A 14,281-nucleotide genomic window follows, 5' to 3' on the forward strand; every position below is an offset into this window, starting at 1 on the left:
GGCCTCAAATTAATGTACACTAGGTATAAGTTACGAAAAAATGTACATAAGGTATAAACCTTTTATGCTATGTTTTTTGTGTTCTTAGAGGTAGCCATCGTACGCCAGAGATAGCACCATATGGAATAAAGGTTTCATGACTACATTTCAATCGGAGCCAACACTAGGAGCCAACCTAATGATGTTTCTAACTTGACAACTACTTCTTCTGTCCTGATTTATTGGTCCCTCAGTGATAGAGGCGAGGGTTCCGATCTTTTCATGAGATGATAACTATTGATTTGGTGAAGAGGACTTTGACGATCCGACTTAGAATGTGCAACGACGTTGCGTCTTAGCAATCTCTAAATCAACCCCGAGAGGTTATTGACCACAATCAACCTAACCACGACGGTCTATTCCTGCAAGCAATCGAAGAACAAACAAGAATGTGATAAAGCAATATGAATATTGCGAATATGGATGAAGTATTGACAAAAGTGGGGTTCCAAAGCGGTCTTGGCCTGATCGTTGAACACAAACGAAGTGCACGAAGTTACAGCAATGGCTAACTTTTAACTAATTAAAACCCAAATCTAAAACGACGACCTAAGGGTTGTATTTATAGGGAGACGGAGGGAAATTTTGTCCAGCCTTGGCAAGGTGGGACTAAATTATGTCCTAAATCGTTTTCCCTATTAGTACAGACTCTAGAAACAACCTATAAAGTGTATTTCAAAATTACATGGGCCTGGCTTAAAAATAAGGTGGCGCGGCACCTATATTAAGATATGGATGAAATTTATGAAAGGTCATCTTGAATATTTCGTTCATGTCCTTATATGTCATCATGGTGGCTCCAAAATGTTGAAAACTCCACTAGAAACTCTGTTCTTGTTCCCCTTGCGCGCACCATCCTTTCCATGCTTGATCATGCTCCAATGTTCATCGTTCTTGTTCATGTTGGGCCCTTCATTTGTAAGCAAAACAAACGTATCCAATTTAGGCAGCATCATATTCTCATGAATATTAGAATTATTAACAAAACTACCTGATAATTTAATTGACGTGCGCGAGCTCTAGTAATTGGTCCAGTATATGCAGTAGAGGTTGTGGGTGTAACTATGATAGTGATGTCCTCATCACTCAGTATTTTAAGACAAACTTTGGCAGTAGATTGACTAGTAAAAAGTAAGGTGTACACCACAAAAAGAAATTGTTAGATTCGTATTTGAAAGAAGTTTTTAATCATACTTTTGTGTCATACAGTGTGTTGTAGGTTTTCGCGTATATTGCTAGCTACATCTGTGGATGAAGTTTAACGAAAAAAAGAAAATAGTCTACAGTGTGTCCTAGGTTTCTGATTAGCATCTAGCTGAAATGGCCATCCTTCTCTTGTCCTACTTGGCTCTGTTGTGGAGTTTGTCTATCTGTCTCCTCTAATCGCAGAACACGGCACTTATTAGCTTCAGTAGCCTTCAAATATTGGTTGTAATTTAGGTGGCTATTTAATTGTTTTTTTATCAACATGCAGTGAATTGTATGGACACTTATCTTGGGCTTTCTGACTGCTAGCTTTGGTCAAAACTTTTCACCGCCTAGCTCGAACTGAACGCGATGTAATAAAATTTATAACCAGAAAAATTGTGAGAAATAAGTCAATTTATCAAGTTGAGGCATTTCGATTTGGATTTCACTTTTTGTGTGGTCCGTTCTAATGACAGCATTCCTACTTTTATTATCACTTCCGGTTCATGCAAAACAAATTTATCTTTCACCCATAGACACTCCAGGATAGTACTGGGATCGTTGCCAGAGAACCCATGCCTTCCTGCAGTCCGGCCGACCCCAAAGCTAGACCTAGCTTGTCCCATCTTCTGTTTCCCTTTTGGTTCGATCCCCGGCGAGCCCTAGACTGGATCGATCCATAAGCCTCTTAGTTGCTAGTGCTTTTGTTGTTTATTTAATCCTGGTGGTTGAGTTCTTGATCTGTGGGTGGTTTGATCCGTGTGTGGTTGAGTTCTTGATCCATGGTAGTTGAGTTGTATTTATCTGCCTGACGCGTGTGCATGTTTTGATTCAACATAATTTAGTCTGGGTGTGCAGGGGATGTAGATGACTCATCAGTACATGCGTGTGCTCATCATTGTAGTCTGGGTCCTCCATATCCCCTTCTCTTGCTGGTTTTAACCAATCTTAGTAGTATTACAATATTCTTTAGAAGCTATTCTTTTGCCTATCATTTGATTGTGATTGCTAGTTGCATCTGAACATGAGTCATTGATACCCACTGCAAAAATCTAAAGGTAAATGTTTGTGTGATGATCTTACTCGGTTAATTCAACGCCTCGTAGCCATCAGCCTTCTCCACACCTCGCAACCATTAGCCTCTTCACGTCGACCGAAGAGCTAACTTTTTCCCCGGTAAGATGTAACTTTTAGTTAATTCTCCATGAGTGTTGGATGTTTGTTTCTAGTATGATAAATGTATGTGTCATCTTACATGCCGCTGGTATGTTCTTATTTTGATAGAGACCCACCGCTTAGATTCTTGTTGGGGTTGACGAGTTGCCTCCGTCTTGGGATCCAGTTGTCACGCCTAACTTCCGTAATGTACACAAGCTTTTTGGCCTCTTATACCTTATTTATTTCAGGAACTTATTAACTCATGATTTGTTTCAGCTATATATGTACTAATATTTATGAGTGTGCTTGCTGTGAACTCATTTCAGCGCTGCTAAATGAAAACATTTGGTTTGGGATTTCATAATTATTGTTGGGGTATTCATTTTCATCGTCATCTGGTAACCTGTTGCCTTTAGTTGATGCTGACGTAACTTGCTGGCCAGGGGAATCCGAAAGACTTGAAATGTGTTAGCAGTGTGCTGCTTTGTAGCTAGCCTTGCCTGAACTGAGCTCAGGATATACCTATGTGCAGAAATTTCTCTTTGTGTCTCTGATCATGCCTGAACTGAAACCTCCAGACCTCCAAAATTATCTTCTGCCTAATGTACAGAAATTTCTCTTTGTGTCTCTGATCATGCCTGAACTGAAACTTTCAGTCCTCCAAAATTATCTTCTGTGAGGCCATGATGATTCCAAGAAGCCTCTCATAGTATTATATGCTTATTTATTTGTTATTCTCTCATGTTTTACTGTTAACAAGATTTGATGCGAATGAGGTGTACCTATGTGCGGAAAACTACGACTTTGAAGATGGTTGAATTTTGTCAGCTCTCTCTGTGGATCCTGTTTGTGATGAAGGATCATATCTTTTCTGAAACCATAAGAATAGACGATTGGAAAATCAGTCAAATTATGCTTCACATTTGACAACTTATTCTTTTGCTCACCCGTGAAAGCTAGTCCACAACAGAGGTACAATATACAAAATCAACTACCTCAGGTTCCTTCTTTTACAGCATCTTTTCAGGTTCATATCAAATAGAGAACTCCACTTGCACAACTCTGCTGCGCAAAAAAAGGGCTTCACTGTACATACCATACACTGTATTTGACAGCAGATGCCATGTTTACTCACCATCACTGAACGCCGAGATGGTGTTCAAACACAAATATAATCTTGACCACACGTTGGGGATGGCATTGACAAGGCATGCAGTTATTGTGGATTTTCTAACATAGCTAGGCAGCCATGACAAACTTGGGTGAAGAATATGTACAGCTCAGATCAGATGGCATCCTTGTAGACAAGAGGCTTGTTGACCCATCTGATGCGGCAGCCGCAGGCTTGCAGCAGCTGGAGCAGATCAGGGGATAGCACGGTCTTCAAACCGCTGAGTATCTTCAGCTTCTTCAGCCTCCCACAAGCGGCTCTCAGAGCCATCTCGAACCCTTCTATGGAAACCCACGAGAGGTGCACCATCTTCACGTCCTGGAGGCACCTCAGGGAGCTAAGCAGGTGGCACAAGCCTAGGCCAGTAACTTGGCAGTATGATATGGTAAGCTGCAGAATATGGACAATCTAATAAGGTTCCTGCCTCGTCAGAACTTGTACAAGAAGAAGCTAAATTCTGCATACCATTTACCTGTCTAAGGTTTAGAGCATATCGAGCAAGAGCCCATAGGCCAGAATCATCGACAGAATAGCAGCGCTTCAAGTCAAGTTCTACCAGGCTCTTACAGCCAGTGACAACCGAAGAAATTCCGATGCCTGTAATGCGGACCAGGCATCTCAGTTCAAGGTTTGTGAGCTCCTCCAGAGCGCCCAGGTGGCTCAAACCACTATCAGTTATCTTGTTGCAGTAACAAAGGTTCAGCAGCTTAATTTTCTTGCAGCCGTTGGCTAAGGCTGCCAGCCCATCATCGGTGATAGAACTGCAGCTTTAGGATAGAAAGATAATATGCAAGTTATTATTGTGCATGGAAGATGGCTGGAAGCCTATAAAGAACAAACAAGGAGATCAAATTACCGATAGAGGTCAAGTTCAATGAGCTTTCCACACTTTGAACTAATAAAACCAAGGCCTTTGTCCGAAATACTTGAGCTCAGGCCTAATTTCAATATCAGCAGTTCAGAGCACTTCGCCAAATGATGCAACGCTGCAAGAGAGTTAACTTCATATGACAATGCTCAAATCATGGACATGCTTGGATGAAAAAAGATGCAGTATGCAGTATGCAGTATCACAAACCTTCGTCATTCACTCCACAATCAGTGAGATCTATCTCCTTTAGATTGGGGCAACAGCTCGCAATTCTCTCTAGTCCTTTCTCGTTTATTGAAGAGCAGGACTCCAACCGGAGGCATTCAAGCAGCTTACAGTTGTCAGCTATTGAATCAAGGGAATTGTTTGTGACTAGATTGCAGCATGTGAGATCAATTGTCCTTAGGTAGCTACAGCAAGCTACAAGCGAAGAGATGCCTTCATCTGTAACACCGTTGCATTTGCTTAGTCCAATCTCAACCAAGTTGGTACAACCTTCACCAATCGCTGAAAGAAGAGAGGATGACACTTCAAAGCCGTCAAGTCTCAACACGGCCAAGGTTGCCTTCAGTGTTACTAACTTGGATAGAAAATCCTGTCCAATCTCCTACAAAATTCAAGTAGAAGGTCAATAATCATCAGCAATTATGTATTCCTTCATTCATCATGGGGGCCAAGCCTCCCCCAAAAACATGGCATCATTTTATCGAAAAGTACAGCCAATGTGTGCAGCAAAGCAAGTAAAATTAGAAATACCAACTCACATGCAAACTATCTGCGGCATATAGCTTCTGGAGAAAACTGTGACCATCTATCAGTGAAGCTAACCCCTGGGAAGTCACATGATCACATCTTGACACATCAACACTCTGCAATGGAAGACGATATTTAGAATGGATCGATGCTTGGTAAGATGTAAAAGAATAATCAAACAGTAAAAATTGCAGGTAAACTTGCACACTAGACCTATCCAGTTTAAAGTGTGACGAGAGACTAAGCAATAATTTCGGATGATCAAAGACATGACAATGCGCATGAGACAAAATCATTATCTACATACCATGTTTGACGAGAGAGTAAGCCATATGATTTCAGGTGACGGAAGACATGATAATATGCAAGAGTATCCCTGCATGAGACTACAATAATTATCCATATACCTGCAATGAATTACTTCCTCTGCTAAGCAATTCCAGGCCTTCATCGTCTATACATGAGCAAGCAACCATGGCCAACTCCTCAAGCTTCTCAAGTGTTGATATTGATCTAAGGGACTCATTGCTCACCTGCAACAGAAAAGAAAAATTAAGTAAATCATATGTACAGTTCACAAAAAGAAGTGATTTCCAAAATTTTAGATGGAACCAAACTAATAACTTGAGTAGAAAGCAATTTGCTCATGAGTATGTTCAATCCATTCTCGAGATAATTTCCAACAGCAGTAAACAAATATACACTTTCAGGTTTAAACTGCTGCTACTTCCTTTCAGTAGTTGATGAAATTCAGAACTAACCAAATGCTGACAAAATACTAGATTATACTCCTCACATTAATACTTTGATGCACATTATTAAATAGTTTGTAAGAAATTGCACCATCAATTGATTAACAAATGCTACTTCCTTTCAGTAGTATATTATTATTATATAGTTTATCACAGCGCAAGAAATTAGTATATTTTCTGTAAGCATGAGGACTTCTCAATTTCCCCTAAAAGGGAGACCTCCTCACGTTACAATGGTGCCATGTGTCGAAGTAAAATTATGTTGGCAAAAACTTTCCTCGCCGATTTAAGATTTTCGTTGGACGTGCATTAAACTTGTTAACATGGATTCCAAAACATACACCACATGCCAAATGGATGCAGCCATGTCTACTCATAACAATAGCATTCCCTAAGATGCATCAAAGTCACCAATAATATGACAAACCATTTAATGGTGCAATTTCTTACAAACTGCAAGAGATGAAGACCAAAGGTATATTTGGATTAGTCTATCCTGTGGTTCTGCCTAGCCTCTCCCACTCAATTACCTAGATTTTTTTTTACCCAAACTCACCCCTTTCCAGCAGCATCATGCCAAAAGGGTCGGCAGGAAAGGGTAGTATACTAAAGTTTTTTGATAGTGTCAAAAAAGTCTTATATTTTGATAAGGAGAGAGTAATACTGAACAACATGGCACAATGACACGGCACATGCAGTTCCTTTCAGTTCCATGACAGAAGAAGTACCAAAATACAATTTCTCTTGAGTGACCAAAATACTATTCTTAAGAGTATTGAAAATACTAGGAGGGGTAGGAGCGACCAAAGTTGATACGGGAGGAGGCGGTAAAAAGAGGCTTGAAGGATTGGGATGTACCCAGGGATTTGGTTCTTGACAGGACTGCATGGAATGATGGAAATCAGTAATCCATGTACCAGAACCTTGATTTATTTTGTTTACTTTTACTTTCTCTCTTCTCTTTTGGGTTCTCACGGTTTTCTGTTGAGTTTCATCTCTAGCCTACCCCAAATTGCTTGGGACAAAAGGCTTTGTTGTTGTTGACCAAAATACAATTATAAATTGCACCAAGATATAATGAGTGCACTCCATAAAATGAGTCAAGTCTAATCTACACAGCAACAGATTCAGATTCAACATATACAGAGGTAAACTTCAACCAACGCATCATAATTTCCTAGTCAAAAGGACCAAGAAATAGCCCAGGTCAAAATCCATCTTTTCCACCTCTAACTCCTACAATACATACCAGTACCTATCACACGGTACAATTTTTTCAAATGTACTTTTGCCATCTGGCACCAAATTTGAACTTTTCTTGGAAGGAAGATGAAACTAAAGTGTGATCCAAGAGGTCACGAGTTTTTTCTAAAAGCCTATATACTAGCCAACAGAACAGATATGTAAGAATGTTTCCTCTTCCAGCTGCATTTTTTCAAAGATGTCTCCATAAGTTGACCCATAGTACCCTAACAAATGCATCAATCTCTAAACTGGATGAACCACCGAATAAGTCCAATGGTCCAATACCTCAAATCTCTTTGACATTTTCTGGGTCTAAAAGCAATCAATAAACATCAAAGTCCACTCTAACTCTGTATTCGTCGCGGCATCGTTTCTCCTGTTTATCAAGGGTTCTAGTCCTAACCCGAAAGGCTGAACCTAAACCTTTCCATTGCATAAAGTGAAGAGTTCAACAGCTCATATGGGAGTATAACCTTTAGGTAGGAGATGTCAAGGCTGCGGAGCTCGCGGCACTTCTTCACAAGCAGATCGACGCCGATGTCAGAGATTTCACGGCACCACTTGAAGCTCAGATTCTCCAGTCTGGGGCACCCCACGGCTACCTTGGCGAGTCCCATGTCAGTGACGCCCAGGCACTTTTCCAGATTCAGCTCCCTCAGCCCGGAGGCCGCGGCCAGCGCGGCAGCCTCCCTATCCCCAGCACCGACGCAGTGCGACAGATCGACTGCCTCGAGCCTGGGGCAGGCGGCCACCAGGGCTTCCAGCCCGCGCCACCCCACTCCGCTGGCCCGCGCCAGGCAGACCTGTCGGACGGTGCCGAGGTCCGCGCCGGCCAAAGCGGCTGCAAGAGACGCGTCGTCGAGCGAGGCGCAGGCCGAGAGATCGAGCCGCTCGAGCGCGGGGAAGGCGCGGAGCAGGCGAGGGAGCGGCTCCCGGCGGAGCACCCGCAGAGCCCGGCGGTGCGCGGCCTCTGCGCGCGCGAAGGCGCGGCTGACGAGGCGGCAGGCCTTGCGGTCCCGCCGCTCCAGCACGCGGTCGAGCACCTGGCCCAGCAGATCCACGGACAGCGCCCCGACGCCGCCGCCGCCGGTCCCGCCGCCGTACCTCTGCGCCTCCTCCTCGCTCATCGCGGGATCGATCGGCCCCGCCGACTCGAGCGGCTGACGATTCCACCAGGCAGGCAGGCAGCTCGGCGCCGAGAGGGACGCCAGGCGAGGGCCGGCCTGTCGGAACGCGTGGCGCTTAGGTCGGGATGAAGAGGAAGGAGAGGACGGCGAGGTAGGGGAGGCCGCCGGGGATCGGGAGGCGCGGTGCGGCGGCGGCCCTGCGGGGTCGGTACGGGGCGCAGCGCCTCAGCATGGTAGGATGGTCCGCGCGCGGGGCGGGAGGCGGCCGCACGGTGCGATCGTTCCTGATCCGGGCGGCGGCGGAGAGGAGAGGAGAGGCGACGACCGGTGGTGGCTGGGGGTGGGGGAAGGTACGGAGGAAGGTGGGTGTGGAGTGGGGGGAGAGGGAGGATGGAGGAGAAAGATGGAGATGTGGATAGGTAGCACCTGTCGGAGTAGCGCCTGCCCTCGGCCGAGGTGGAGGTAGCACCTGAGACCAAGGAAGATGACCAAAATGTCCCCGGGACGGCCGCCCGCCCGCCCATGGTTTTTGGGTTGGTTTTCTTTTCGACGGCAGAAAAGAAATGGAGAGAAGAGAGCTGCTGCTGCTGTTGTGCCTTGAGTTCGGATAGTACTGCATCCGTACTGCTCTACATTAATCTATGGAAAAATTATGACTCACTCTCTTAAGTGCGGTGTGGTCATGTTTCTGGCATCGTTTTCCTTCCGCTGGAGCGCAATTTGGATTCTGGAAGATGCTACTAACCTGTAAAGCCAAGAAAACGTAGGGGTGTTTGTGGAAAAAAACATATGTCTCGCGCGGTCACGCTCCACTTGGTTCAGAGGGATATTCCCTGCTCAGGAAGAATATTCCTTTTCTTCATTTTCTTTATTTATTCCTTAATGTACTCTTTTTATTTACTCCGCATGTTATATTTGTCTAAAGTCAAAATTTATATACTTTCAACAAGTTTGTAGAAAAATATATTAGTAACACATACACCACCAAGTCAATACCATTGGATTCATCATTGCATACATTTTCACGTCATATAAATTATCACTGTAAATGTTCATATTGTTTTCTACAAACTTGATCAAGTTTTATTAAGTTTGACTTCAATCAAAGCTAATATGTGGAGTAAATAAAAGGGCGCTGATAGGCGCCGGCGCACCGGCCTGAGATTTGCCCTCGCGTTCCCCCGGGTCGTCTTCCTCCTTCCGCACGCGCGCGAGAGAAGAAAAAATCTCCGCAGGTCAACCTCCGCCCACGGCCGCCCCTTCGGAGTTCGCCCAGGCTGCTCGCTGTCGCAGCTCGCCGGGGCCCTCGCCGTTGCAGCTCGCCGGGGCCCTCGCCGTTGCAGCTCGTCGGGGCCGTCGCCGTCGCAGCTCGCCGGGGCTGCTCGAAAGAAAGCCGTCCGTCCCTGTCTCCTACCCCCTGGTTCCAGCACTGCCGGTTAGGGTTCCAGCATCGCCACCAGCCGCCGTCATAGTTCGCCACGCGTCCCGTCGCAACACCGCCGCACAGCTCCGTCGTCGCCGCTCGCCATTGTTAGCTACCGTTCTATATTTGAAGCTTTTTTACAAGCGGGATGTAGCTTTTCTAGAAGCCGGTTGTAGTATTTTGCGGCGTGCGGTGGCAGACCTCCAGCTACCCCGTATCTGTATGAAACTTTTTTTTAAGCCGGTTGTAGCTTTCTCGCCGCCGGTTGCAGCTCTTTGCGCTGCGCGGTGGCCGACCTCTAGCTATCCCGTATCCAGTTGAAGCTTTTTTCAAAGCTAGTTGTAGCTTCCTTGGTTGCCGGACGTAGCATTTTTGGGTGCTGGTTCCAGCTCTGACGTACGTCTGTCGAAGCCCCTTCCTTCTCTGGTTGTAGCAAAAAATGCCGCCGGTCGTATCATTTTGCGGTGATGGTTGTAGCTCCGATTTGCACCGGTTGTAACACATGCTTTCTCTTGTCCCTGGTTGCATGTAGCAAACTGGTTGCAGCTTCGTCGAGTGCCGTTAACAGCTTCGCCGTGGCCTGTTGAAGCATCCTGTGCAGCACGTCGACGCCTGCAGGTTCGCCGGGATACGACGCCCCCTGGAAGCAGCGGCCATGGGTGGCAGGACCGCATCATCGCGTGCACTTCGCTGGCGCAGTTCGAGTAGATGCGTGACGCGCGCGACGCTCGTGGTGACCGCGCGACAGGGGTTGGAGCAGCCACTCACGGCTGACGGCGGCGAGCAGGATGGAGGCCGAGGGCGGCGAGCCGGATGTGGGCCGACGACTGCAAGCGGGATGGAGGCCTTCGAGGAGCTGGCGCGCACGATGGAGGCCGACGGCGGCGAGCTCCACCTCGCGCCCTTTGGCGAAACCTGCGCGAGACGAAAGGAAAGAGATAAAATATGTGTGGCCCCACATCCTACGTGTCGTAACTTGAGTCGCTGTTAGCGTGCGTGCGTGTGCGCGACTGGCGCAATGGTTCGGCCGGCGCCCCGGCCACAAACACTTCCCTAAATAAAAACAGAGTGAGTAACAAGGATTTATTTGAATTAAGGAAAAAGCGGGGGAGTTATAGTATTTATCTAGTGGATTTATAAACTGATAAAGGTAAATGGTTGCCTAATTTCAAGAGGGAGAAAAAGATTCTGCAACTCACTTGGAATTATTAATTTCCTAAGCACGAAAAACTTTAGTGCCAAATATGTTTCCTTTTCTATTTTAAAAACTTTAGTGCCAAAGAGCTAGCTATGGACAGGGGTGCGTGGAAGCTTGCTATCCATGTGGCAGAGCCATGAGTTGGTTGCGAGATCTTATGGGTTTCACCTCTAGCCTACCTCAACTTGTTTGGGACTAAAGACTTTGTTGTTGTTGTTGTTGTTGTTGTTGTTGTTGTTCTATTTTAAAAACGGAAACCACGTCACATGTTAAACAACATTCCAATATCAAAGCTTGTGTGGGTTGATTACGACTTACAAGTAGTTACCGCACATTTTAGCATTAAATTCCTTGCCGACCAAACTTCCTTGGTTGCATCGCGCAGGGGTGGCCTTGCTGACGCACTGGCTCTAGCTACAACACACTGACCCCTCCCGTTCATGGAGTCACCTGCCCCCTCCTGCTGATGCGGAGGCCCTCCATTTCTCCAGGGCATCGACTTCTTGGTCGTTGGGGGCTAATGGGACTATCCCGAAGTTAGCTCGTGGACTGGTCCATGGGTTAATGGGAAGTTTATCGCGGAGTTGGCGCCGCTGGTCTACGCCCATATTCCTAAGCGGAGGCACCGAGACTGCATTGTACACCAGGGGCTGGCCGATCGCGTTTGGGTGCAAGATATTCACGGTGCACTTGAGCCCGGAGCCTTGGTGTAATTTGTGGGGCTCTGGCGCCAACTCTGCCACATTCGACTCACCGACAGTTCGAACACGCTGTGATTGCATTGGACAGATTCTGGTATCTATTCTACCAAATCGTGCTACCTTGGCCTCTTTCAAGGCTTCACCCGAACACCCATTGGCGCACCAATTGAAAGACTTGGACACCTCTCTGCATCAAATTGTTCACCTAACTAGCCCTACAAGATCGATGTTGAACTGCGGACCGTCTTGCTAGTCGTGACCTTCCTCGTGAATAGTGGTGTGTGTTATGCGACCAGGCTCCTAAGGATATGCGACACCTTCTTGTCAGTTGTTCCTTCTCTCGCCAAGTAAACCATGAAGTGATTTCCTCACGAGTACTAGAAGAGGGTGGGGGTTAATGTCCAAAAGTTATTTAGAAGTGAATGTGTATCACTCAGTTGAGAGTTGTGTCCAATATCATTGCATTAGTTGGAATTGTTGTAACAATGAGATGGAACTATACATCTTTTGGCGCATATTTATACTTAACTGTGAAAATTTGAAAGCTACCCCTCAAAAGCTTAACACGCATTCTTGGAGAGCACCATCATCTACTTTTAGTTATTTTCCTTTTCGTTTTGTAAGCAAAAGTTGCGGTATGATTTATTTGGTGAAACCATTTTTACAACAAATATGATGCAATACCTATTCTCACCTAATCAGTTAGAAAGAAATATAAATTAATCATCAAGGTGAGATAGACAATTTGCCCACTACTTTCAAAAGTATAATCATTTTGTTATATTTGTAGAAATGTAACAAGGCTCCTGTGCCCAAATACAACAGGATTTTGTAAACATATCATGAATGTATCTCCAAGCAGTACTAACATGACCAAGTAAGAGCATCTACTGTCGGATTTGGCAAATTCGGCTCGTATACGCCCGCAAACGCGTTCGGGCACATCCGCGGACAATGTCGGGCGGGCCCTTGTTTGAGATACCTCACATTCACACACCTCAAAGGTGAATCCTCAAATCCATTCAATCCATGTACGTCGATTATACAATACAAATCATCCCAATTCAACAGTTCGAAACAAATACGGCAAAGCAAAATAAATTATAGTTCAACAATCCGGACATGCCAAAATAAAATAAAAATTCAAGCATGGCGGATCACTCGTTGGTTGGCCGGATCACTCGTCGAACGCCATCCATGCCATCCGCTCAACGGCCATCCTTGCCTCCTTCTCCACCTGCATCCTTGCCGCATGCTCCGCTACTGCCATAGCCGCCCTCGCCGCCTCGTACTCTCTACACTCGTTGATCTATTTCTTCATCCCAGAAGTCACTTCTTTGCATGCTCGTCCAAGAGGCTTTCATCCGCCAACATTATCTTCGCATCCTTCGCATCCCGTGCGATTTGCAACCTCTCCTCAAGTTCAATCTCTCCAAATGCTCTGACCTTCTCGAGCTCCTATTCGATCGCCGCCTCTTTCTTCTCCTACTTGATCTTCTCCATCTCAATTTTGCAGCTTCTTGTTCGCCCTCTCCCGCTACCAATTCATCCTCTCCTTTTGCGCATCCAACATGAGCTAATACCTCTCCTCTTTCTTGTTCTCCCTAATAGAAAAAAAATGTTCATCCATGTGGAGGACATTTTTGTAGCCGCAGAGTCACGGGAGGTCCTTGCCTTCTCCCACTTATTTCCCATCACTTGCTGGTTATCCTTTGGCGCGATGACTCTTCCATTCTCCACAACAACATCTTCCTCTTCTTTTGTCCAACCCAATTGACTGGTGGAAGCTTGAGCCATGATTCATCTTCTTGCTGGCCTTGAGATCAGCCACAAGTTGTGTCCACTTTAGTTTGCCATTCAATACCCAACGACGGCTAAAATCAAATGGTTTCTTCTCCGTTTCTTCATACATAGTGGCCGCCACCACCGTCTAGCAAACAAAATATGCATGAGAATGAGAATGCAACAAAAATAAGCATATGCAGATGATGACAAGATGAAGTAATTTAGCTTATGTGAGTTGCCAATCCCATCCCACTCTGAGGGTGTCCAAGCACTTGTGAATAGTAGCTAACATACTTGTTCACTTCCCCTTGGATGACCCCCCTCGATGTTGGAGAGATGCACATTACGGTTGGTGATGATAGGATGCGACTCCACATATTGCTTTTGTTCATGATATTCCTTCTAAATCTTCTCCCAATACTTGTTCCCCTTTTGCTCTGTGTCTCATATGAGATCCATTGTTGTGGCCAACCAAGATTTAACCAACAAGACAACCTCAAAAGTTGAGGATGCCGGACCTCTTGCCTTTGTCGTCGTTGGCTTCTTTTTCTTCTTGCTCGGATTGGGATTTGATCCCAACTTCAAATGGAGGGGCAAGTTGGACCCCCTACTCGTGGTCCATTTGGGTCGGATCTTGATTATCATTGATCATGCCCGATATGAACTCCTAAAATGATAATGGTTTCCAATCATTGATTGTGTCCGAAATGAACTAGCAATCTATGCAAAACATTGAACATGGCATATGCAAAGTTGATCGAAGAGGAGTAACAAGAACATACGAGTCTTGTTGTGTCATTCCGTCGAACAGGTCGTGGGCAGCCCGGGCGCCGCCGGTGCCCATGCTTGTCCACACCCAAATGAGCTGGG

At 45.7% G+C, this 14,281-nt stretch overlaps 1 protein-coding gene across 2 annotated transcripts; it reads right to left on the minus strand.

Moving 5' to 3' along the window:
* Nucleotides 1–3,278: 3,278 nt before the first annotated feature.
* Nucleotides 3,279–8,717, minus strand: LOC123119787 (F-box/LRR-repeat protein 3). 2 transcript variants are annotated; one of them, XM_044539715.1, is made up of 7 exons: nt 7,651–8,717; nt 5,588–5,713; nt 5,192–5,296; nt 4,635–5,034; nt 4,413–4,542; nt 4,029–4,317; nt 3,279–3,946 (listed from the first exon to the last, which is right to left on the minus strand). In XM_044539715.1, the coding sequence occupies exons 1-7, from the start codon at nt 8,302–8,304 to the stop codon at nt 3,671–3,673; spliced, it is 1,980 nt and encodes a 659-aa protein (XP_044395650.1). In that variant the 5' UTR covers nt 8,305–8,717; the 3' UTR covers nt 3,279–3,670. The 2 variants fall into 2 exon arrangements, with proteins under 2 accessions (XP_044395650.1, XP_044395649.1); XM_044539714.1 differs by having other exon boundaries at nt 4,029–4,323; nt 7,651–8,709.
* Nucleotides 8,718–14,281: the final 5,564 nt, after the last annotated feature.

This window comes from Triticum aestivum, chromosome 5D (genome assembly GCF_018294505.1).
Source record: "Triticum aestivum cultivar Chinese Spring chromosome 5D, IWGSC CS RefSeq v2.1, whole genome shotgun sequence".
NCBI classification, from domain to species: Eukaryota; Viridiplantae; Streptophyta; class Magnoliopsida; order Poales; family Poaceae; genus Triticum; species Triticum aestivum.

Excerpts from the sequence above, each read along its gene's own strand:
- LOC123119787 (XM_044539714.1), bottom strand. The coding sequence starts at position 8,304 with ATGAGCGAGGAGGAGGCGCAGAGGTACGGCGGCGGGACCGGCGGCGGC. Across the intron at positions 4,543-4,634 it reads TTGTGGAGTGAATGACGAAG|CGTTGCATCATTTGGCGAAG; the intron begins GTTTGTGATACT and ends ACTCTCTTGCAG. Across the intron at positions 4,324-4,412 it reads ATTGAACTTGACCTCTATCG|CTGCAGTTCTATCACCGATG; the intron begins GTAATTTGATCT and ends TCTATCCTAAAG.